The sequence below is a fragment of the Excalfactoria chinensis genome, chromosome 27, assembly GCF_039878825.1.
Source record: "Excalfactoria chinensis isolate bCotChi1 chromosome 27, bCotChi1.hap2, whole genome shotgun sequence".
Lineage (NCBI taxonomy): Eukaryota > Metazoa > Chordata > Aves > Galliformes > Phasianidae > Excalfactoria > Excalfactoria chinensis.
Window position 1 is genome coordinate 99216 of NC_092851.1, and position 21312 is coordinate 120527.

General features: G+C 56.8%; 4 protein-coding genes across 4 annotated transcripts in view; 3 read left to right on the top strand and 1 right to left on the bottom strand.

Annotated features, from left to right (window-relative positions):
* Window positions 1–1918: 1918 nt before the first annotated feature.
* On the top strand, window positions 1919–4274 carry LOC140263106 (T-cell surface glycoprotein CD1b-3-like). The gene is made up of 6 exons (XM_072357858.1): window positions 1919–1982; window positions 2164–2412; window positions 3224–3505; window positions 3602–3886; window positions 3974–4064; window positions 4139–4274. The coding sequence occupies exons 1-6, from the start codon at window positions 1919–1921 to the stop codon at window positions 4272–4274; spliced, it is 1107 nt and encodes a 368-aa protein (XP_072213959.1).
* Window positions 4275–5055: 781 nt separating this feature from the next.
* Window positions 5056–7723, top strand: LOC140263105 (T-cell surface glycoprotein CD1b-3-like). Its single transcript, XM_072357857.1, has 6 exons — window positions 5056–5142; window positions 5458–5736; window positions 6207–6488; window positions 6577–6861; window positions 6955–7048; window positions 7121–7723. Exons 1-6 carry the CDS (start codon window positions 5082–5084, stop codon window positions 7164–7166), a joined length of 1047 nt encoding a protein of 348 aa, XP_072213958.1. The 5' UTR covers window positions 5056–5081; the 3' UTR covers window positions 7167–7723.
* A 601-nt stretch (window positions 7724–8324) lies between these two features.
* On the bottom strand, window positions 8325–9919 carry LTB4R (leukotriene B4 receptor). The gene is made up of 2 exons (XM_072357731.1): window positions 9881–9919; window positions 8325–9420 (listed from the first exon to the last, which is right to left on the bottom strand). Coding segments are annotated over exons 1-2 (1098 nt in total). The 5' UTR covers window positions 9883–9919.
* Window positions 9920–15114: 5195 nt separating this feature from the next.
* The window catches only part of TNXB (tenascin XB), a 30306-nt gene continuing 24108 nt past the window's right edge, over window positions 15115–21312 (top strand). Inside the window, exons 1-8 of the mRNA XM_072357875.1 lie at window positions 15115–15331; window positions 15793–16026; window positions 16503–16615; window positions 17129–17282; window positions 18225–19061; window positions 19139–19228; window positions 19655–19942; window positions 20528–20815. Coding sequence (XP_072213976.1) covers window positions 15115–15331; window positions 15793–16026; window positions 16503–16615; window positions 17129–17282; window positions 18225–19061; window positions 19139–19228; window positions 19655–19942; window positions 20528–20815 — 2221 coding nt within the window. The remainder of the gene's footprint in view (window positions 15332–15792; window positions 16027–16502; window positions 16616–17128; window positions 17283–18224; window positions 19062–19138; window positions 19229–19654; window positions 19943–20527; window positions 20816–21312) is intronic.

The following is a 21312-nucleotide window of genomic DNA, read 5'->3' on the forward strand; positions in this document are numbered from 1 at the left end:
AAGAATCTGGGCCAGAATGTAAGAGGAACTCCTTTGGGTTCTGGGTTTGAAGCAAAGCTGAGAAGCCATGCCCAGGAGGAGCTGTGGGCCTCTCCAGGCCACCTTGCTGTCTCCCCAAGAGATGAGGTGCATAGGCTTGGCAGTGGCTGAAGTGCTGGCCAGAAGCAAGCATCCATGTGGAGGAAGGCAAAGAGCGGAGGAGGATCCAGGGTAGCTACCGGGCATGGCCTTGCTCAGCAAGGGGAGGAAAAGCCTGGAGGGCACAAGCAGGGAACAGAGAAGGGCAGGCAGTAGGTGTGAAGCTGGGAGCAGAGAATGGTTTGGGTTGGAAGAGAGCTCAAAGAACACACAGTTCCAACCCCATTCCTTCTCCCCATTCATTCCCCATTTCTTCTCCCTGCTTCGTACAGGCACTTACAGACATTATGGATGACAAAGTAAGGCTCATGGAGAAGACTGGGTATACACAAGATCTTTAATTCATTGGTGCTAGAGAACTGCTGGAACATACTTGTCCAGATCATGGGTATTTTCCAACAAGCACCAACCAAGCGTGGCAGCTGCGTGGTCACGAGGGATCTCTGGGATCCCTATGCGTCTCTATGGGGTCCCTATCGGTCTCTATCAGGTCACTAGGATGGCTGTGTGTGGTGATATGGGGTCCTTAAGGATCTCTTTGGGGTGATATGGGAACTGCATGGGTCATAATGCGGTCCCTAAGGGGCAATATGGGGTCCCTGTGGTTCTATCAGGTTTCTATGGGGCTCTATGGGGTCACAAGGGGTCTTCATGGGTGAGTTCCTAAGGGGCACTTCCGGGTAATATAGTGCTCTACGGAGCTCTTTGGGGTCCCTGAGGGACTCTCTTAGGACCCTATGGGGTTCTTTGGAGTCTATATGGGGCTCTATGGGATGATATGGGGTAATACAAGGTCCCTATGGGGTTTCTGAGGGGCTCTTTGGGGATTGTTGGTTCCCTATGGAGCTCTGCAAAGTCCCTGTGTGGCTCTTTTGGATTCCTATGGAACCCTCTGGAGTCCCTGTGGGCTGATATGGGGCTCTGTGGATCCCTGTGGAGTCTCTAAGCGGCTCTATGTGGTGCCTAATGGGTGATACGGGGTGATACGAGGTTCATAAGGGGCTCTTTGGGGCACCTAAGTGATGATACAGGGTGATATGAGGTCAATAAGGGGCTCTTTGGGGTTCCCAAGTGGTGACAAAGGGCGATACGGGGTGATATGAGGTCCCTCTGGGGCACTATGGAGTCCCTTAGGGGCTCTGTGTGGTCCCTATGGGCCTTTATGCGGGCTCTATGTGGTCACAAGAGGTCCCTGTGGGGCTCTGTGAGGTGATACAGGACTCTATGGTGTCCTTATGGGTCACTTTGGGATCCTTAAGGGGCTCTACGGGGTCCAAGCCTCCCCCTTCCCTCCCCCAACCCCCCCAAACACGGCACGATGCAGTTCCGCTCTTTGGCCACAAGGTGGCGGTAGAGACAGCAGAAAGGGCTTCTCCAGCGGGGTCGGCGCAATTCTTGGGTGTTCCGTTGGTTAATTAAAACAAGGATGGGGTCGGGGGGAGTCAAGTGACTCCTTGGAGGCTGACCTCAAAGTCACCTCGGGCAGGATGGCTCCTGGGACAGACTTAGAAGAGGAAGTGACCCCCTTGTGCCATCCCTATATGGTAATCCCATCAAGTTCAACCACAGGCCAGAAAGAATCCTTCCAGACCCATAACCTGAAAGCCTCAGCCCAACTCCTTGCAGAGGACACCTCAGGGACCTCCCCGAAACCTCAACACCGACCCTATTGGCTGCTGGGGCCAACCAGTTCCACCAGCGAGGCAAGAGCTGCCTTGAGAAGTGAGCAGCCCCTTCATCATCCCACTGCATCCGTGTGGAGCTGCACCATACAGACACCATGCAGCTCCATGCCATCCTCTTCCTCCTCTTCTTCTTCCCTGGGACCTGGGCAGAGCCAGAGGGTAAGTGGCTAACCCTAACCCATTCTTCTCACCTCACAAATACCCCGTTATGGGGACTGAGGTCAAGATGTGGGACAGGAGATGGAGCTGAGGTGGTGGCGAGCTATGGGGGGTCCCAAGGAGCCATCAGGGGTGACAAAGCTGGGGGCACAACCCCCATCTCTCTTCCTATCTCCTGCAGGCTCCTATACACTCAAGCTTCTCCATTTTGCCACCTTCCAAAACAGCACCTCTGTGCTTGTGGGAGGAGTGGGGCTCTTGGGGGACGTGGAAATGGGATCTCTGGACAGCAACACTGGGAATATCCACTACTACCGACCCTGGCTGCGCACATCCTTGCCAAAAGGAGACTGGGATTTCATTGAAAGCTGCATCAATTCATACGTGAGGGTTTTCAACAGGCTGGTGCAGGTGTACGCCATGATGCCCTGTACGTGTCCCTTCTCCACTCCATTTCCAGGGTCCCTTCTGGGACATGAGGGGACTCTGGGGATCAAGCTTCGATATAATAAGGACAAATGGTCACATTGTGGCTGACTGTGATAAATGGTGCGCGTCTGCTGGGCAGACTGGGGACCTGTGGTCACCTGAGGCAACTTTTGGCACCCTAAAATCCCTTTGCCAGCCCACTGGCTGCACTCTACTGTCCTTCCTGACATTAGTGGCCTTGATGGGAGGGACAGAGGGACAGTTCCAGGGCTGGACACCACCTCGATGGGCCTTGCAGGAAATCAGACCACAGGTGCCAGATTTGGGCTATCAGGGACACTTTGGCATCACCACTTCTCTGTGGAGTAGTTCCAGAGAAGGGAAGTGATGCTCTGTGCTCATTCCCCTGCATAGGCTGTCCCCGTGTCACCACCATGGCAGGGAACAGCCCAGAAGGAACAGGTTGGGCTTGGAGGGGGGATGGGGGGCAGTGTGACATTGGAGCAGCACTGGGTCCATTCCCCAGAGCCCAGCAGCCCCTTGGGGACTCATAGATTTTCCCCATGGCACTGAGGGGATGACAGTGCTGGGACAACATACCTTCATCCTGCATGGAGGGAGGACACAAACATTCATTTTGGATCACCAGGATCCTTTTTTTGACACTGGATTTGAGAGCCAGAGGGGTTTTTTTTGCATGGGGACAACACTCAGTCAGACCTTAAGCGGCCACGAAGCTGAGTGCCTGCTCATATGATATGTTTCATAAAGATGATGCATATCAACTCTACCACTCTACCCCTTGCCCCCAGACCCTTTTGTCTTCCAGTCCTCCATAGGCTGTGAGTTCCAGTCCAACAGGACCATCAGGACCTTCTTTGACATTGCTTACGAGGGCCAGAATTTCATCCGCTTCTGCCTGGATACAGGCATTTGGGAGCCGATGCAACATAACCAGTTGTCAGCCAGAGCTGTGCAGCTGCTGGCCAATGCCAGCACTCTCAATGAAGTGATCCAAGTGCTCCTCAATTACACCTGTGTGGATATTCTGGGGATTTTCATCCGGGCTGGGAAAGCAGATCTGGAAAGACAAGGTGAGCTGACCCCAACATTGCCACATCAGCTCCCGATGTGTGTGTAGGGGGGGCTGAGTGGTGCTGCACTGCAGTCCCCTCATATCCATCCCTCAGTGCCCCCCACCGCCGTGGTCTTCGCCCGCACGGCCGGCCCAGAGCAGCTCCTGCTGGTTTGCCGTGTCACCAGCTTCTACCCGCGGCCCATCGTTGTCACCTGGCTGCGGGACGGCCGGGAGCTGCCCCCGAGCCCAGCACTGAGCACCAGCACGGTGTTACCCAACGCTGACCTCACCTACCAGCTCCGCAGCACCCTGCTGGTGTCACCCCGGGACGGGCACAGCTACGCCTGCCGCGTGCAGCACCGCAGCCTGGGTGACCGCAGCCTCCTCGTCCCCTGGGGTAGGTTGTCCCCCTCGGGGATGCGGCTCCCGAGCCTTGTTCCCTCGGCATGAGGAGCAGGAGAGCTGACGGGCTGTTTGTTCTCAGAGCACTCCAATAAGGGACTGAGTGCGGGGATCGGGGTCGTCCTGCTGCTGGTCGCGGCCGCCATCGCCGCACTGTTGGTACGGAGATACAGGTGAGACCACCGCCTGCCCCGCCGCTCCTTTCAGAGCCCCCCGACCCTCCCCGCAGCGCCCACTCTCGTTGTAGGAAGCGGCAGCGGGTGGACGAGGAGCGCAGCGTCCCACTGGCGGAGCGCCGGAGCGCAACGCGGAGCGGGACCAGCGCGGGGCAATACGGGGACTGCGGCAGCGGAACGGCCGGTGAGGGGAGGGGGCACATCTGAGCGCTTCTCAGAGCTGAACCGTGTGAGAGCCCCCCCACTGCTCGTGGCAGCTCCCCCAGCCCTAAAAAAGTACCCACCTGCCCACGGGCAGCGAGCCGCGACCTCCCGTCGGCACCTTCTGAGTTTTATCGTCCAACCACCGCCTTTATTAACCCTCTTCCGGAGATATTTGTACCCAGACCCTCCCTCCAGCGACACCCACCGACGGCGCTGGAAGCGCTGAGTAGCGCTGAGCTCCGCTGTGCTCCCAAAGAGATGCTCAAACATTGCCGTGCTCAGCGCGGAGGTGCGGGTGTGAGCGAGACCAGGCAGGTTTGAAGCGAATGGAGCACGGAATAAACGGATATTTTGACCCACAGGTTACTTGTACGAAGGAGGACTTCACTTCCCCTCTGCTGTGTTCTGGTTCTGCTTTTGCACCAGTGTGGGGCCCATGGGAAAGGGGAAGAGAAACAAATCTGTTTGTGCCTGGGGTTGCTGTCTAGGAGGGGTACGGGGAGATGGGGGTTCCTGATCACTCCGTATCCCCATGCCCAGCACCCATCACATGCTGCAGCACCCCAATGTGCTACACATTGTGCACAAGCATCCCCACCCTCTGCCACCAGTCAAGGGCTGCAGTTGCTGCACTGTGACCCAAAAGAAAACAAGTTCAGCCTCGTTCCCTCCTACTCTTCTCCAGCCCCCAGCTTAGACCCTCCCAGAAACCTCTCTGGCATCAGCCCCATTGGTGGAGCGTGGCCTTTGGGACCCCACAGTGCTTCCTCTTCCCACCATCCCCTCTGCGCTGCCTTCACTGTGGGCACCATGTGGCCCCACTGGCTCTTCCTTTTCCTTCTCCTCCACGAGACATGGGCAGAAGCAGAAAGTAAGTGGGAGCCCCAGCTCACCCCAGCCTCCATCATGGGACCCTATAGCAAATTGGGGGGAGGGGGGTGGAATGGCTAAGAGACCTTTTCCTATGTGATGGGGATGGTCTCCAGCATTGAGGGGCTGTCCCCAGCCTCACAGCACCCAAAGGCATCCCTGTCCGTGCCCACTTGCCTCTAGATTGGGAATCACATGGATGAGCTTTTTGCCAGGACACCCTGCGTGTCCTATGACAGACATGGTCACCTGGGCTTGGGGTTTGCTGTGTGTGGTTCAAAGTACATCCCCCATTCACCTCCCCTCTTTCCTGCAGCCTCATGCTTTCCCTCCGAAGAAACACAGTTTTTCCAGCTCTTCTTCACAATGCTCCTGGACAGCATCAGCTCCACAGAACTGACTGGGGTGGCTACGCTGGCAGATTTACCCATAATAGTGCTGGACCCCCACACCTGGAACATAAACATCTGCTGGCCGTGGGTCCAAGAGGTCACAGCTGAGAGTGAAATGAAGAAGATTCTGTCCTTCTCCGTGGTCGGCATGCGCAATGCGATTCGGTTCATGCATGAGATGGCCACAAAGGCAGGGCTGGACTGTGAGTAGGAGGGACAGCTGCAGACCAAACAACCCAACCCCATGAGCACAGAGTTTGTGGGACCTCCTGGGGGTCTGACAGCCTCCAAAAAGTGATGGGTTGTGGGGTCTTTTGGCAGGGGCCAACAGCCTCCAAAGGGTGATGGGAAACGCTCTGTCTCCTGAGGTTTTTGGTTCACTGGAGCACCGAAATGTGCTGTGGGGTCTCTGCCCTCTACATATGGAGGACATGTGGGAGCTGCTCCCAAAATTAACAGGGCTGTGGGAATCACCTGGCATGGATCAGGGAAGGGGAAACATGAAGGAATATATTGCAGGGGGACATTCTGGGGGACAAAGTGCTTAAGCTGCCACCCTGCACTGCTCAGCCCTTCTCCCTTGGCAACTCATGTGGTCGTGATGCCCATCGTGCCCACACCTCCCCAGCCACCCCCATGTCCCCATGCTCACATAGCCTTCTGCCCTTTGCAGACCCACTGGTTTTCCAGATCCATGCAGGCTACAAGCTTTACACCAACGGAACGAGATGGAGCTTTGTCAACATTGGGGAAGGTGGCAGAGACCTGGTGACATACAAGATCAGTAGGGAGCTCTGGCTTCCCCAGACTTCCACCCCACTGGCCAAGCTGATGAGCAAAACTCTCACTGACAACCGGGCCGTGTCAGGGCTTTTGGAGGACATGTTCTCCACCTCCATCCCGAACTACATCCTCATGCTGCACCAGAAAGGGAGAAAAGACCTGGAGAGACAAGGTGAGCGATCCTTGGCCCTTGGATAACCAACCTATTGCTCCCAGTCTGAGCTGTGCTCACACTGATCTCCCATTGCTGTTGTCCCCAGTGCCCCCCATCGCCGTGGTCTTCGCCTGTGCGGCCGGCCCAGAGCAGCTCCTGCTGGTTTGCCGTGTCACCAGCTTCTACCCCCGGCCCATCATTGTCACCTGGCTGCGGGACGGCCGGGAGCTGCCCCCGAGCCCAGCAATGAGCACCAGCACGGTGTTACCCAACGCTGACCTCACCTACCAGCTCCGCAGCACCCTGCTGGTGTCACCCCGGGACGGGCACAGCTACGCCTGCCACGTGCAGCACTGCAGCCTGGGTGACCGCAGCCTCCTCATCCCCTGGGGTAGGTTGTCCCCCTTGTGGATGGGGATGGGATATGAGGAGGCCTGGAGCTGCCACACACTCACGGCTATCCTCTGCTCTCTCTCTATTCAAGAAAACCCCAGTGGGTCTTCCAATCTTGGCATCATCATCACCGTGCTGTTCCTCATTGCTGTCATCGCCGGGGGAGTTTGGTGGTGGAGGCGCAGGTCAGGGCTCCACCTGTGGGGTCTGAGCTCCTCAGAGCATCCAGCATGGCTTACAGTGGTATCCTCTTGCAGGAAACTCGCTGTGTCTGGTAGGGATTCCCGGATGTTCCTCATCTGATGCCTGCTTTGAACCGAGACCTTCAGTCCCTGCTCCATTTCCAAGACAGCTGCACCGAATGTGGTGACAAAGCAGTGCCACACCAGTAGGGATCAGAGCAGGACACAGAGGAGTGTGGAGAGATGGCCAAGTGACATCCCAGCTCCCAAGTCTGGACCCCATGGTTTAGGGGAATTCATTGCCTTATGATAAGGTGTCCTTCTCCTCTTACCATAACTCTGTACTGTGTCCCCAGCCTCATCCCAGTGTCTCTTCCTCATCCCTTCCCCTACACCCACCTTATGTCCCTCCTCTGCTCCCTCACAGCCCCAGTCCTATCCCTGCACCCCTTCTACAGCCCATGTCCTTTCGTGTCCCCATCTGTCCCTGCCACACCACACCCTGTCCCTCTTCCACACCGCCTGTCTTTCCCATCCCATGCTCCCATCCTGTCCCTGTCTCTCTTCCCAGTCCCCACATCACTCTGCTGTTCCCCTGCTGTCCCCTACCCTGTGGCTCTGGGGTGAGGTTGCCTTGTTGGCTCCCAGCAAAATGGAGAAGAATGAGACAAAACTGTGACGTTTATGTATTTTATTTTTTCTTCCTGTAAAAACACAAACAGGCACAGGTGTTGCCATCACTGACAGGGCTGGGCCCATTGGGAGGGTATGAAGTAATGTCACCAAAGGATGAGGTGGACAAGGGGAAGGGACACGTGGCCCCATCCAGCAGTGACACCATCAGCTGTGACACAGCTTTGACCCCATGATGACACTCCAATGGCGTTCCAGATTAATTTCCTGGGACCCCGCTGTGACATCCCAATGACACAATGGTGACAGCCCGTGACCCCCAGGACATATGTCTTATGCCATGGGGACACCTCTGTGTGTAGTGGAGACATCCTGGGCATCCTTCAGGACATCCCCAGGCCCCCCAGCATCCTTCAGCTCCCCCAGTTCCTCCCTGAGTGTCCTTACTGAGACCCACATGTTGAGACTCCCTGATATCCCCTGGGTTCTCCCAGTAACCCCTAAAGGCCGCCCTCCTACCCCCCACCCCCCCAGAGCTCCCACGATTTCCCCTGAGAATTCCTAATACAACCCTAGAGTACTCCAGGGACCCCTCCCCACAGCACCCCATAATATAACAACATCCATCCGAGAGCCTTCCCATCCATCACGCCCTCCCACTGTCCCCCATCTCAGTGCTCTCCACCACCGTCCCCTCATCTTCCGTCACCGTTCCTTCTGCCACTGTCTTCCCATCCCCTGTCCCCACATCTTCCTCCTTGCCTCCATTCTCCTGCTGTCCCCGTGAGCTCCTGGCCCGATGTGTGACAGTCCTACGGGCACTGCTGGAGGCCGTGGAGCCCTCTAGGAGCCGGGGCAGGAGTGCAGCCCCTGCAGTGCGACACAGTCCTCTCCCGGCGCAGGCATAGAGCAGCGGATTTAGCGCACTGCTGAGGAATGCCAGCGCAGTGGCTGGCGGTCGGATGGCCTTGGCAACCTTTCTTAGAGTCCCAGTGCAGTTCTTCAGCTCCACCACCACCTCCAACATGCTGCCGACATGGTAGGGTCCCCAGGTGACGGCAAAGGCGACCACCACGGCGGCCACCAACCTCAACGTGCGTCCCCGCCGTGCCAATCGTGTCCGCCGCAGCCGCCGTAGCAGCAGCCCGTAACCAACAGCCACAGTGGTCAATGGCACAGCCCAACCCAGCCCTGTCTCCAGCAGGTTGTGGGTCACCAGCCAAGCGGTGGAATTGTGGTTCCTCTTGCACATCCCGTTCTCCACGTGCCGAAAAGCAATAGAAGGGGTGGCCAACACCAAGGCTACCAGCCAAGTGATGGCAGCAGCCCCGTGGGCCAGCTGGGTGGCACGGTCACCTGTCAGCACTGCAGTAGATGGCCGGGATACCACCAGGCAGCGGTGCAGGCCGAGCAGAGCAATGAGGAAGATGCTGGTATACATGGCGGCTGCACAGATGTAGTTGCAACCACGGCACGCGGCCGGACCAAGGTCCCATCTGCCAGTGCTGAGGAATCGGATGTAAACAGGGCCGGTGAGCAGCGTAGCCACATCAGCCAGGGCCAGATGGGCCACCAGAAGCATGGGGATGCTGCGGCGACGGGTGACGACCCAGCTCCAGAGCACGAAGGCATTCCCTGGCAGCCCTACAATCATTGCCAGAGACAGCAGGGTCAGTCCCAGGGCAGCATTGGGGATTGCAGAGATGGTTGCATTGGAAGGAGGTGTGGGCATGGCAGGAGACCTGTGGGGAGAGGGGTAACCAGCATCCTGCAGAGCAGATTCATGCCTACCTCCATCCTGACACCCCATCCCTCCCCTCCAATACTGCCCTTCCTCATCTGACCCAGCATCCTCCCTTCCTTCCCCCCACCCTCTGAGGTCTCTACTTCTTCCTTTGCTACTCTCACCTCTTCCTCCTTATCTTGGCTCTCTCCAGACCTCCCCAAGTCCTCCCAGTGCACCAACCACACGACTCAAGATACCCCACAAACCTCGCAGCTGATCCCTTAGACACCCCAATTCTTTCACTCAGACTTTCTAGTTGCCCCCCAAAACCTCCCAGTCACCTTCCAGCATTGCTGGAAAAGCTTACACATCCTCAAGACCTCCCAGTCATCCACCTATCCCTCCCAGTTGTCCCAGGTGACCCTCACTGATAGCCCCCACCCCTTCAGCCTTCCCCCACTACCTCAGGGACTCACATATCCCTTCCAAGGGACCCTGGCAAGAGTGATGGGTCCTCGGTGCCCCTGTTGCCAACAGTGACCACGAACACTAGGTGCTACTTCCCCTCTGCTCAGCCCCAGGAAGGAAACACTCGCGCAAGAGGAAGAAGGCACAGAAACCACAGGCAGGAAGGGGGCATATGGGGAGTGACTGCAGACCTTAATTTTCCCCTGCCTGAGTAGGAAAATAAAAGCACTGGTGGCACTGCCAGCAGGTAATGAGATCCTCACAGATGTCCTCAAGGACACTGCCTGGCTGTGGGGTTGGTAGGAGCACATTGAGATAGCATGGAGGGCACATGGAGGGTCTTCTATGTGCCTGCTGACAGGTATGGCTAATGCACCTTCTTCCTTCCCTTCATTCCTCCCTCCACCTCCCTACCCCTACAGATGAATCACACATAGCCTGAAAACTGGGAATCCCATAGATGATTGTGCAATGGGGCACAATCCCAAGCAAGACAAAGATCTGACAACAGCACTCAGCTTCTCTCCCACCCGTTTCCTACAGTGCTGCTGACTAACAAAAAGTATCAAGACTAAAGACTAAAAACAGCCATTTTTGCTCTCTGCTGATTCCTCCCCCCCCTAATACCCCCCAACCAGCCCCAAAGTCAGAGGCCTGGGAATCAACAGATGTTACCCAACAGAAAGATATGAATGATGATATGAATGATATGAACAGTGTCACAGGCAGGATTGTCACAGATAAACTGCTGCAAAAAACACAACGTGTCCCTCCCCAGGAAGGAGAGAGCTCAGAAGTTTGGAAGGACCAAGAGAAATTGGTGTCAGAAATAAACAGGAACAGGGAACAGAAACGAAAGCAAAGGGAACTTCATCTAAAGACTAACCTCTAAAAGCAGAGTGATTTGCCCCAGGCATTCCTGGAGCCACTGCTGAATAACTACAGCTCACACTGGTTCCAATTAGACCTTAAGGATACTTGGTTTTAGATACAGAAGCAGAGATCTTAAGGGTCAGCACAACTGGGTGCTGAACAGTTCAGTTAGGATGAGCCATGCAAACAGAACAAAACACGACCTGCCAAACTGCCAGAACCAATTTCTGGCTCCCAGGTGAGAAATGTACATGGATGACTCGCTCTGCAGTTCTGATCTGTTATGAGAAATATGTTGTGTTTCGGTGTTTTTAAACAGCCCTTCAGCATGAGCATCCATCCATCCCACCCCATGTAGATACAGGAGGCTGAATGGATTTTACTCGGACCCCTCCTCCTCCCCCACAGCCCAGCTTGTAGTGTTTAACCCCTTGTTGTCCCTCAGTGAGGTGACAAACCTGAGTTGGGTCCTGCATTATCATGCACAACGAATGAGGTGCCAGACAGTAAAGCACAGAGCAATCACACCCCGAGCAGCATAAAGGTTGAGGATCAGGCTCTGCTTTGTGAGCTGCTGGTTGGTTGCTGTCCCTGACACCCATCATTAGCAGAAAGCTGCCCCGAGGCATCAGTGCAGGATTTCACACTGCAGTGTGTGTGTTCTAACACACTAATCAGGCTGATGTCTTTAAGTCTCGCTTCCTTTTTGTGGTGATGTTACACACAGTCATGTCCTGCTATAGACACTCTTGTATTGCTGCACTGTCACGGCTGTGGCCAACCACAAAGATTCCCCGCATGGAATTTCTCCTCGCCTTTCTGCATATCTGCCAGCACAAGGAATGATTCCCTGCTGCTGCTCTTCATCACCGTGACGCGTTGGGACCTCTGACATAACCTTCTAGAATCCCAGAAACCACCAACACACACAAAAAGTAACACAAACAGCACAAACAAACAGTCGTTTCAGCTGCCCAAAGTGAGGGAACCACGCGGGTCAGGCCGGCTGTTCTGCTTCACCTCCCTGGGCCAATTGATGGAGTTGTTCCATCTTCTCTTTGACTCCTTATCTGACAGCTTAAAACGTCCCTTTCAACTCCTCCCACCCATCACTGTGTCTGGGTGGGTTTTAGTGGGGATAATTGGGAGGGCAGAAGGATGTTGGGGTCCCAGAGGTGTCCTGAAGGATGTCACCACCCCACACAAGGGTGTACCCAAGGCATCCAAGGGGCATCCAAGGGGGCTCAGGGGCATCCAAGGGTGTCCCCAAGGGGCATCCAAGGGGGGCTCAGGGTGTCACCATTCTGTCATTGGGATGTCACATGTGTGTGTAGTGAATAGCAAGGCTAAGTCAGGGCTTGAAGCAGTGATTGTGAACCTGATGGGAAGGTGGGGTCAGCCAGGGGAGCTCAGATGTGTGCAGTGCATCTGAATGCCTGGGAAGGATGGAGCCACGATCCACCCCTTCCCAGTCCTCATTTAAGGGCTGGCAATGAAGGGGTGTGTGTGTGGGGGTACCTGGAAGTGAGCTGTGTGGCCAGAACTTCTGTGTTTGGGCTTGCCCTTGTTTGCTTCAACCTAGAACATTGTTAACCCCATTATGGGACCTGTGGGGACAGAGGGGTGATGTGGGGATCAGGAAAGGGAACAGGGACAGGATGGGGGACATGCGATGGGGAGGACAGGTGGTGTGGATGTGGCAGGGTCAGTTGAGGACAGCACAGCTCCTGCTGGTTTGCTGTGCTACCTGCTTCTCTCCTATCCTTTGTGGCCCCACATATGGCACCAAAAGGGCTCCGCATGCTGCTCTGTTGGAGTCAGTGGGGCACGAGGGGGGGGGGGCAGAAGCTGCGGAGCCACATTTAGGGTCACCTCCTAGGGTCACGCACACCACGCACGCCTCCCCCCCAGCCCCACGCGTGCTCCTCAGCCCTACACGTGTCCCATGTCTCAGCCCCACATGTATCCCTCAGCCCCCCCCCGGTCCCCCCCCCTCGGGTTGGGTCCGCCCAGCCAGAGGCAAAGAGCAAAACACGATCACGCGCCAGTGAACCCTGGCGGCCGTTTCTCCCACCCCGTGGGTTCTGCCCCTCCCCCCGAGGCCCTGGGGACCCCAAGCATCCACCTCCTCCCTTCCCCAGCTCTGCCCCATAACTCCTACATATGGGGCCCCAACACGGAGGGTCCCCATTTAGCACCCCCCATCCCACTGTCCCATGGGGATGTGGGTGTCTGGGTGACTCTAACCCCCATACAATGGACCCGTGCCGAGCCCCCCCCCCTCCCTCCCCCCTCCGTGTCCCACAGCAACAACAACAGCTCGGGAGGGGGGAGGAAACAAGGCGGGGGGGGGGGGGGGGAGTGCAGGGCCAGGCTGAGTCATGGCCCCACCCGGCCCTGTCTGTGGCTCACCCCTATGGCCCCAGATGGCACTGTCACGCAGCCCCATGGCACGGCCCCATAACCTCAAGGCTGTGCCCCATAGCAAACCCCTGCAACATAACTTCATAGCTTGGCCCCACAGCCAACCCCATACCAAGTCTACCCCGAAATTGCAGTGGGTTGTTTTTACTGGGAGCACTGGGGGATATGGGGCACATAGCACTGTGGTTACTGGGAACTGTGGAGCAGGTGGCACTGACTTAATGGGAGCACTGGGATTATTGGGACAGGTAGCACTGTAGTTACTGGGAGTGCTGGGGGCTGTGCTTACTGGGAGCACTGGGATTACTGGAACAGGTGGCACTGTGGTGACTGGGAACCACAGGACAGGTGGCAAGGAATGCTGGGGGTCCTGGGGGCACCTGGGGGCTGTGCTGTGTTACTGGGATCACCGGTGCAAGCAGCGCTTGGTTGCTGGGATAAGTAGCACTGAGATATTGGGAGCACTGGGATGAGCCACGCTGTGTAACACTGGGATCACCAGGACAGGCAGTGCTGGGTCACTGGGAGTGCTCCGGGCTGCAGCCCCCCCCCTTCATTCCCCCACGCGTTGTGTCACTGCTCTGCTATGGCAGCTGGACCCCACATCTGGCTGCGCCGCCCAGATGTTTGGTTGCCGCAGCAACCGCCGCCTGTAAACACATCGCGGCCCCCTCTGGGTCCGCCCGGTTCTGCTCAGCCCGGGGCGGACGGCCCTGCAAGACAAGGAGGGGGGAAGGGCTGTCCTTCACTCCATGGGGAGGTGGTCCCCACATCCCCCAGTGCTCATGTGAGGACATGGCTGTGCTCTGCCCCGCTGCTGGTTGCTGTGTCCTGGAGCTGCCTGCTGCGTGCAGCCCACAGGTGCCGTGGACACGCCATGAGCTCAGAGCTGGATCTGAGCCCGACCCGGGGCTATGAAAGGGCCGGAGCCGCCCCGGAGCCCTCAGTGCCGTGTTGCCGCCCGCCGAGCCGGGCCTGGCCCAGCAGAACCCAGCAGAACCCAGCAGAACCCAACTGGGTCGACCTAGGGCCGAGGTGAGCAGAATTGAGCCGAGCCAAACTGGGTTGAACCAAACCAATTGGGCACAGCTGGGCTCACCTGAACCCAACTGATCCAGTTCCAGGCTCCACCCACAGGTTGCATCCCGACCCCCCCCCCCCCCCCCCCCTTCCTCCCCGGGGTGATGGGTGGAGGGGGGGGAAGGAAGGAAGGAAGGGTGGGATGGGGCTGCAGCATCACTGCATTATGGGGATGCTGGGGTTACTGGAGGAGCTGGCTGGTGCTGCTGGTGCTACTGGAGCTGCTGGAGCTGCTGAAGTGATTGGAGTTAATCGGAGTTAGTGGAGCTGCTGGGATTACTGGAGCTGCTGCTGGAGTTATTGGGGTTATACTGGGGTTACTGGTGCTGGTGCAGTGACTGGAATTATTGAAGTTCCTGGAGGAATTGACTTGTTGGTGCTACTGGAGTTGCTGGTGCTGCTGGCATTACATTACTGGAGTTACTGGTGTCACTGGAATTAGTGGAGAAACTGGCATGCTGGTGCTGCCAATGTTGCTGACATCACTGGTGTTACTGGTGTTACTGGTGTTGCTGCTGTTGGTGTCAGTGGAATTATTGAGCTGTGGTGTTAATGAGCTCCTGATGTTATTTGTGTTCCCGATGGTACTGGTGTTGCTGGGCAGGGTTACTGGTGGTTACCGGAGTTCATATGCACTGGAGCGGAAGGGAGGGGGGGGGGGGGGGGGGTGCGAACCTACTTGAGTCAGTGAGAACTGGGATCACTGGGGATGTACATGGCAGCACTGGGGACCACCCCACAGCCCCAGCTCTCTATGGGACCCTTGGAGTCTGGAGGGGGGTGAAGCCCCACGGTGTGTGCGACCCGTTTGTGTCCCCTTGGGAGGTCCCTACGCCGCTGCCATCCGTCCCCTCCCCACAGGACCATGACCCCAGGGCTGCCGCTGCTGCTGCTGGCTCTGGCGCTTCGGAGGGCACAGGGGAATGCTGGAACATCCCACGGTCCTCCTTCGGCTCCCCCGGAGCTCTCCTGTGGGGCAGAAGTGCTGGAAGCGGTGCTGGGACGGCTGCGGGCACTGGAGGGAGAAGTGCGGGCGCTGCAGGGGCAGTGCGGGGACAGTCTGGGGCCCCAGGCCGGCACCGGTATGGGGGGTGGGGGGTATGGGGGATGTGTTGGGGAGGATGGGAGATATGGGAAGGCTTTGGAGATGAGGGATGTGGGGGGAGAGTGGGGATGTGTGGGACACGGTGGGGAGCATGGGGGTAGGGATGTGGGGGCTATGGGGGTGGTTGGGGGGACATGGGAGCTGTGTAGGGGATGTGGGTGAGGGAACATGGGATGCAGAGGGATGTGGGATATAGGATGATGGGGAGTAATGGGGAAAGTGAAGAACATGTGGACAAGGGAACATTTATGGGACATGGGGGTATGGAGATATGGGGGCGCTGGGACATGGGGGATATGTGAAACACGGTGGGGACGTGGGGAGGACAGTGGGATACTGGGACATGGAGGACATGGGGGTGCGGGAGGGACATATGGGGAGACATGGAGAAGTCCAAGGGAGGTGTGTAGCACATGGAGACCCTGCTCATCCCTACAGGGAGCACAGCGGCATGGAAGCTGTGTGACACCCCCGGGGCAGGGGGCTGCTGTGGGTGCCGCCCTGGGGAGGCTGGGAATGGTCTCCCTTGTCCCGCACCCCGCTGTCCCCTCGACTGCAGTGACCAGGGTCGCTGCCGGGCTGGCCGCTGCCACTGCTTTGAGGGTTTCACAGGACCATTCTGCGCGACCCCCGTCTGCCCCCCTGGCCGTGGTGGGCCCCACTGCACACTCGGTATGTCCTGTATGTCCCCAAGCTTGCTGCTCCCTTGGCACCTGGACCTGATGCCACCTCCACGTATCCTTGTCTGTCCCCCGGTTTCCTCTGCTGTCCTCCAGTGCTCTCCCAGTATCCCCATCCCAATGCTTTCAGTTGTCCCAGATCTCTCCAGTGCCCTGAGTGTCCCTGTATCATGGTGTCCCCATGGCTTGGGAACTTTTGTACCATGGAAACTCACTCTGTGTCCCCTCAGTATCCCCATCCCCTGGGTCCCCCTTCCTGTTGTGTCTCCACCCAATGGGTTCCCCATATCCTGGTGTCTTCATGGCTTGGACACCCTTGTTCCTTGGAAACTCCTTCCATGTCCCCATATTGACTCCATCCCTTTGGTCCACTGTCCTGTGATGTCCCCCATGTGTCCCCACGCTGTGGCTGCCTCATCATGAAGGGCTCCTGTGGGGCCACCTCCCATCCGAGCTCTTTCCCTGTAGAGATCCCCTCGGTGACACTACACCTGGCTGCGCGCAACCAGACGTCCTTCCGTGTGACCTGGCCGAGGCCAGCCAAGCCTGTGGATGGCTATGAGGTGGCCGTCATCCCCATGGTGAGCTGGAGATGGGGATGGGGATGAGGACACATCCTCAGCACAGTGCTGTCCAAGTGAGGTGGCTCCAACGTGTCTGCAGTGTGAAACTTGTCCCCAGGATGAGCTGGTGTCCACAGCCATCTGCTTCTGCCTCATTTGGGGGCATCTCTATAGTGTCCTTCTTGTGTCCCCAACGTGTCTCCAATGTGCCTATTGTCTTCAGACCGTGACAGAGGCCAGGCCACAGCATTGCAGCATGGCTCAGGAGTGGGGATACCTCCTCACTGTGTCCCTTGTGCCCAGGATTAGCTGTAGTGGTGTCACCTGTCTGCTGCTTGTCCCCAGCACATCCCCTGTCACAGCTATGGCCACTCTTCCGCTGCCCAGCATGGGGGCAGTGATGGCCCCACTGCATCCCCAAGGCATCTCCTGGCTCTAGGAGAAGCTGTTGGCTGTGGCCACCTGCCTGGTTCAGGAAGAGGTTTCATGTGATGTCCTCAGTGTGTCTTTTGACATCTCCTTTGTCCCCAGGATGAACCAACAGCACTGACCACCCACGAGCTGCCTGGCTCTGCTGTCACCTTTGAGGTGACGGGGCTGACACCTGGACAAGCTTTTGAGATCTTCATCCAAGCCCAGCGGGAGCAGCACCTCGGGGCGCCGGGCACCCTGCGTGTCCGCACCCGTATGTGCCACCTGCTGTGGGACAGGCATGGGGACAGAAGGGGCATGGGGTGGCATGGGGAGGCATGGGGACAGCAGGGGTTTGGAGGTGGCATGGGGACAACAAGGGGGACAGAAGGGACATGGGGTGGCATGGGTACAAGAATGAGGGCAGAGATGGCATTGCGAGGGGGAAACATATGGGGACAGCATTCAGCACAGAGAGGGGAATGAGCATAGCACAAGGACAGGCATGGGGACAGGAATAATGCAAGCACAGGGGTGGGGACATCATGGGCATGGGGTTTGAGGTGGGGACAGGGATGGGTGAGGTGGGGACAAGCATGGAAGTGAAGATGGGAGTAGGATGGGAATGTCACAGCTAAAGAGATGGAGGAAGGAACAGGCTTGGGGATAGGGATGGATACTGGAGGCAGACATGGGACAGGGATGGATACTGGAGGGGGAGTGGAGATGGGCAGTGTTTGCAGCCTCTGTCTGTCCCCATGTGTCTTTATTGTTCCCATGGCTCTGCGGGTCCACATGCATCTGTCTGTCTTGCAGAGGTCTGTGTGTCAGCAGTCTGTCCCTGTGGGTCCATTTGTCTCCCTGGGCCTGTCCATCTGCATCTATCCCCATGGGGCCGTATGTCCCGTGGGCTCATCTGTTCACTTGAGGCCTTGTGTCCCTTCAGGTCCGTGTGATCCCTGTCTGTCCCCATGGGTCCCCATGGGTCCACTTGTCTCCACATACCCTGTGTGTCCCTCTGTCCCTGTCTGTCTGTCCCCATGAGTCTGGATACCTCCAGGCTCTCCCTTATGGTTCCCCAATGTCCACAGTCTGTCCCTAGGCATCTGTTTGTCCTCCTCTGTTCCTGTGTCCGTCCATCCCCATGTCCCTGGGCTGTGGCAGATGAGGGATTTTGGGGATGGGCTAGTGACCTGGATCCCCTTTGTTTTCACAGTGCTTGCCCCATCTCAGCCCACCCATGGGGGGTCATGGAAGATCCCTACATTTCTGGCACCTCCAGCGGCCTCAGCATCACCATCAGCCCGAGGGTCTCCAGCATCCCCACGGTCCCCAGTGTCACCAGCATCCCCAGGGTCATCAGGGTCCTTAGGGTCACCAGCATCCTCAGCATCTCCAAAGTCACCAGCATCCCTCAGGTCTCCAGTGTCACCGGAGTCCTCAGCAGCACCAACTTCCCTGGAATCCCCCTGGTCCCCAGAGTCCCCAGTGTCCCCGAGGTCACCTACATCTCCATGGTCCCCAGCATCCCCACAGTCCCCACTATCCCCAGCATCCCCTGTGCCCCCAGTGCTCCCAAATGTCCCATCCCTGCATGAGTTGGGGGTCAAGCTTTCATCCTACAATGGGTCCCTCCTGCAGCGCCTGGAAAGCCACCTCCGGGCCACGGATTTCCCACTCCGAGGCAACCAGACAGTGCCTGCAGTAGCCCGTGCCATCCTCTCCTACCTGCTTCGCCGCAGCCCGGCCACATTGCGTTATCAATTCCTCCGCCACCTCCAGCAGAGCCCTCACCCCAAACCCCAGGTGTTGCCAGGGGCTGCTGGTGAGGCCCTGGTGGACTTGGATGGGTTGCGGGGTCATGCGGAGACCATAGTGATCCGCTATCGGCTGCTGGAGGAGCCAGATGGGGAAGAGGGGGAGATGAGGGTGCCAGGGGACACCACAGTGGCCCAGGTGCCAGGGCTGGTGCCAGGGGCCACATACCGGGTGGAGGTGCATGGTGTGGTGCGGGGACGTGTCTCCAAGTCCTACACTTCCCTGGTGACTGCAGGTAGGTGACAGGGATGGGGATGGGGACAGTGTTGCTTGGTGGCATCCGATAACCCCACATTGCTCTTCGGGTTGCAGGGCTGGGTGACACCAGTGAGCCTCCACCAGAGTGGAAGAAGCTGTATGAGGTGGAGGTGACCGAGCCCCAGGGGGCCATGGCCAAAGCAGGTAACCCCTGATGGTGGCAGTGGTGCCAATAGGATAACTCAGGTGTTCATCAGCACTTGATATCCAGGATGTTTTGGTTGAATGTTTGTATGGTGAGATGGGTGGATGGAGGAGTGGATAGAGGGATGAATGGGAGGACAGACTGAAAGTTGAGTGCAGGGTAGATCACAGTATCACACAGTATCACAGTATCGTGCGAGTTGGAAGGGACCTTAGAGATCATCGAGTCCAACTCCCAGGATTCGAGCCTTCTGTGTAGCAGAGCAGCATTTCTGCCACTTGCGCCACAGGGGGGATTTGAACCCCGGGCCTCTGGTGTTGCAAGCAGCAACTTATACCACTGCGCCACCGGAGGCACACAGATATTTATATTATATATTGTATATATAGATATTTATACCTTGCATCATGTCATGACTGTTGCAGCCCCATCAGAGGAGGAACCACCACAGCGACCCCGCCTGGGCACACTCACAGTCTCCCACGTGACTCCTAGCTCCATCCAGCTGGAATGGAGTGTCCTTGAGGGCACCTTTGACTCCTTCACAGTGCAATACAGGGATGCACAGGGCCATCCACAGGCAGTTGCTGTGGATGGTGGGTCGCGCACAGTGACCGTGCCCGGGCTGGTGCCGTCCCGCCGCTACAAATTCAACCTGTATGGGGTGTGGGGGCGGAAGCGCATTGGTCTCATCTCCACTGATGCTGTCACAGGTGAGGCTACTGTGAGCCCCATCCATGCCCCCTTTGGATCACTCCATGAGAACTTTGAACTTGGGAGATGTGGGAACAAAACTTGGCCCTTGATTTGGTGCTGTGTGTGCAGGGTCTGGAGAGCTGAAAGGATGGAAAGATGAGTTGAGGGTGTGAGTGGCTCATTGGGTGGTTGTAGGTAGATGGATAGTCGTGCAGATAGTGGGAACTGAAAAACATGGACAAATGGATTTTTGGATGAGTGTAGAAACTGGATGGATGGATGGATGGATGGATGGATGGATGGATGGATGGATGGATGGATGGATGGATGGATGGATGGATGGATGGATGGAAAAAAAGGCAAAATTGTGTATGTATGAGACTCTGGGTGAGATGGCAAAAGAAGATAATTAAGTAGATGAGAATGGATTGGGAAAAATGGAGAAACAGGAAGAAAGATATATTGCTTTCTGAGCTGGGTGGCTAATGGGTCATTGGTGGATGGATGCACATAAAGATAGATCAACAGTCGCACAAATGAGTGGATAAGTGAAAGGCTCCCTCTTTCATATGTGTATTCTGTTGCTCCCATTGAAGCTTCAGCAAAACCAAATGAAGAACCACCATCCCCACCACGCCTGGGTGAGCTGACAGCATCCCACGTCAGCCCCGACTCTGTCCAGCTGCAGTGGAGCGTCCCCGAGGGCTCCTTTGACTCCTTCACAGTGCAGTACAAGGATGCACAAGGCCAGCCACAGGTGCTGCCTGTGGACGGTGTGTCACGCACAGTGACTGTGCCTGGGCTGGTGCCGTCCCGCCGCTACAAGTTCAACCTGTATGGGATATGGGGAAGAAAAAGGCTGGGTCCCATCTCCACTGATGCTGTCACAGGTGAGGGCAGGAATTGGCACCTGGTGGGCTCTTGGTTTGCAGCAGTGATACAAACTGAAACATGACCTGTGCTGGGGATCTTGATTTCCTCTGGCATTGGGAGCAGCTATTGCATGCCTCTTTAGGAGAAGATCAATGAATTGGTGCATGAAGTATGAAGTGACCGATGGGGAATGGATGGAGTGCAGGCTGTTGAGATAAGATGGTGGTTGCTTGTAAACATCTCTGTTGGAATGGATGAACTGAGACACAAAGGTGTGAAAGGATGAATGGTATAATTAAGGAAAAGATGGATGGGTGAGGAATGGATAGGTACATACCTAGTGGACTGGCAAAATGGATGGATATGTGCAAAGGTCAGTGAGTTAATTCTTGTGTGGAAGGGGATAATTGGATAATTATCCCTTAGTCTGTTGGGCTAAATGTGTGTTAGCATAGAAAAATGATTGAATAGAAGTACAGAGAGAATTACTGTGTGAATAGTGGGACAGGAACCT

Coding starts and splice junctions, on each gene's coding strand:
- LOC140263106 (XM_072357858.1), top strand. CDS start 1,919: ATGCAGCTCCATGCCATCCTCTTCCTCCTCTTCTTCTTCCCTGGGACC. Junction 1,983..2,163: donor GACCTGGGCAGAGCCAGAGG/GTAAGTGGCTAA, acceptor TATCTCCTGCAG/GCTCCTATACACTCAAGCTT. Junction 4,065..4,138: donor CTGTTGGTACGGAGATACAG/GTGAGACCACCG, acceptor CTCTCGTTGTAG/GAAGCGGCAGCGGGTGGACG.
- LOC140263105 (XM_072357857.1), top strand. CDS start 5,082: ATGTGGCCCCACTGGCTCTTCCTTTTCCTTCTCCTCCACGAGACATGG. Junction 6,862..6,954: donor CAGCCTCCTCATCCCCTGGG/GTAGGTTGTCCC, acceptor TCTCTATTCAAG/AAAACCCCAGTGGGTCTTCC. Junction 7,049..7,120: donor GTTTGGTGGTGGAGGCGCAG/GTCAGGGCTCCA, acceptor ATCCTCTTGCAG/GAAACTCGCTGTGTCTGGTA.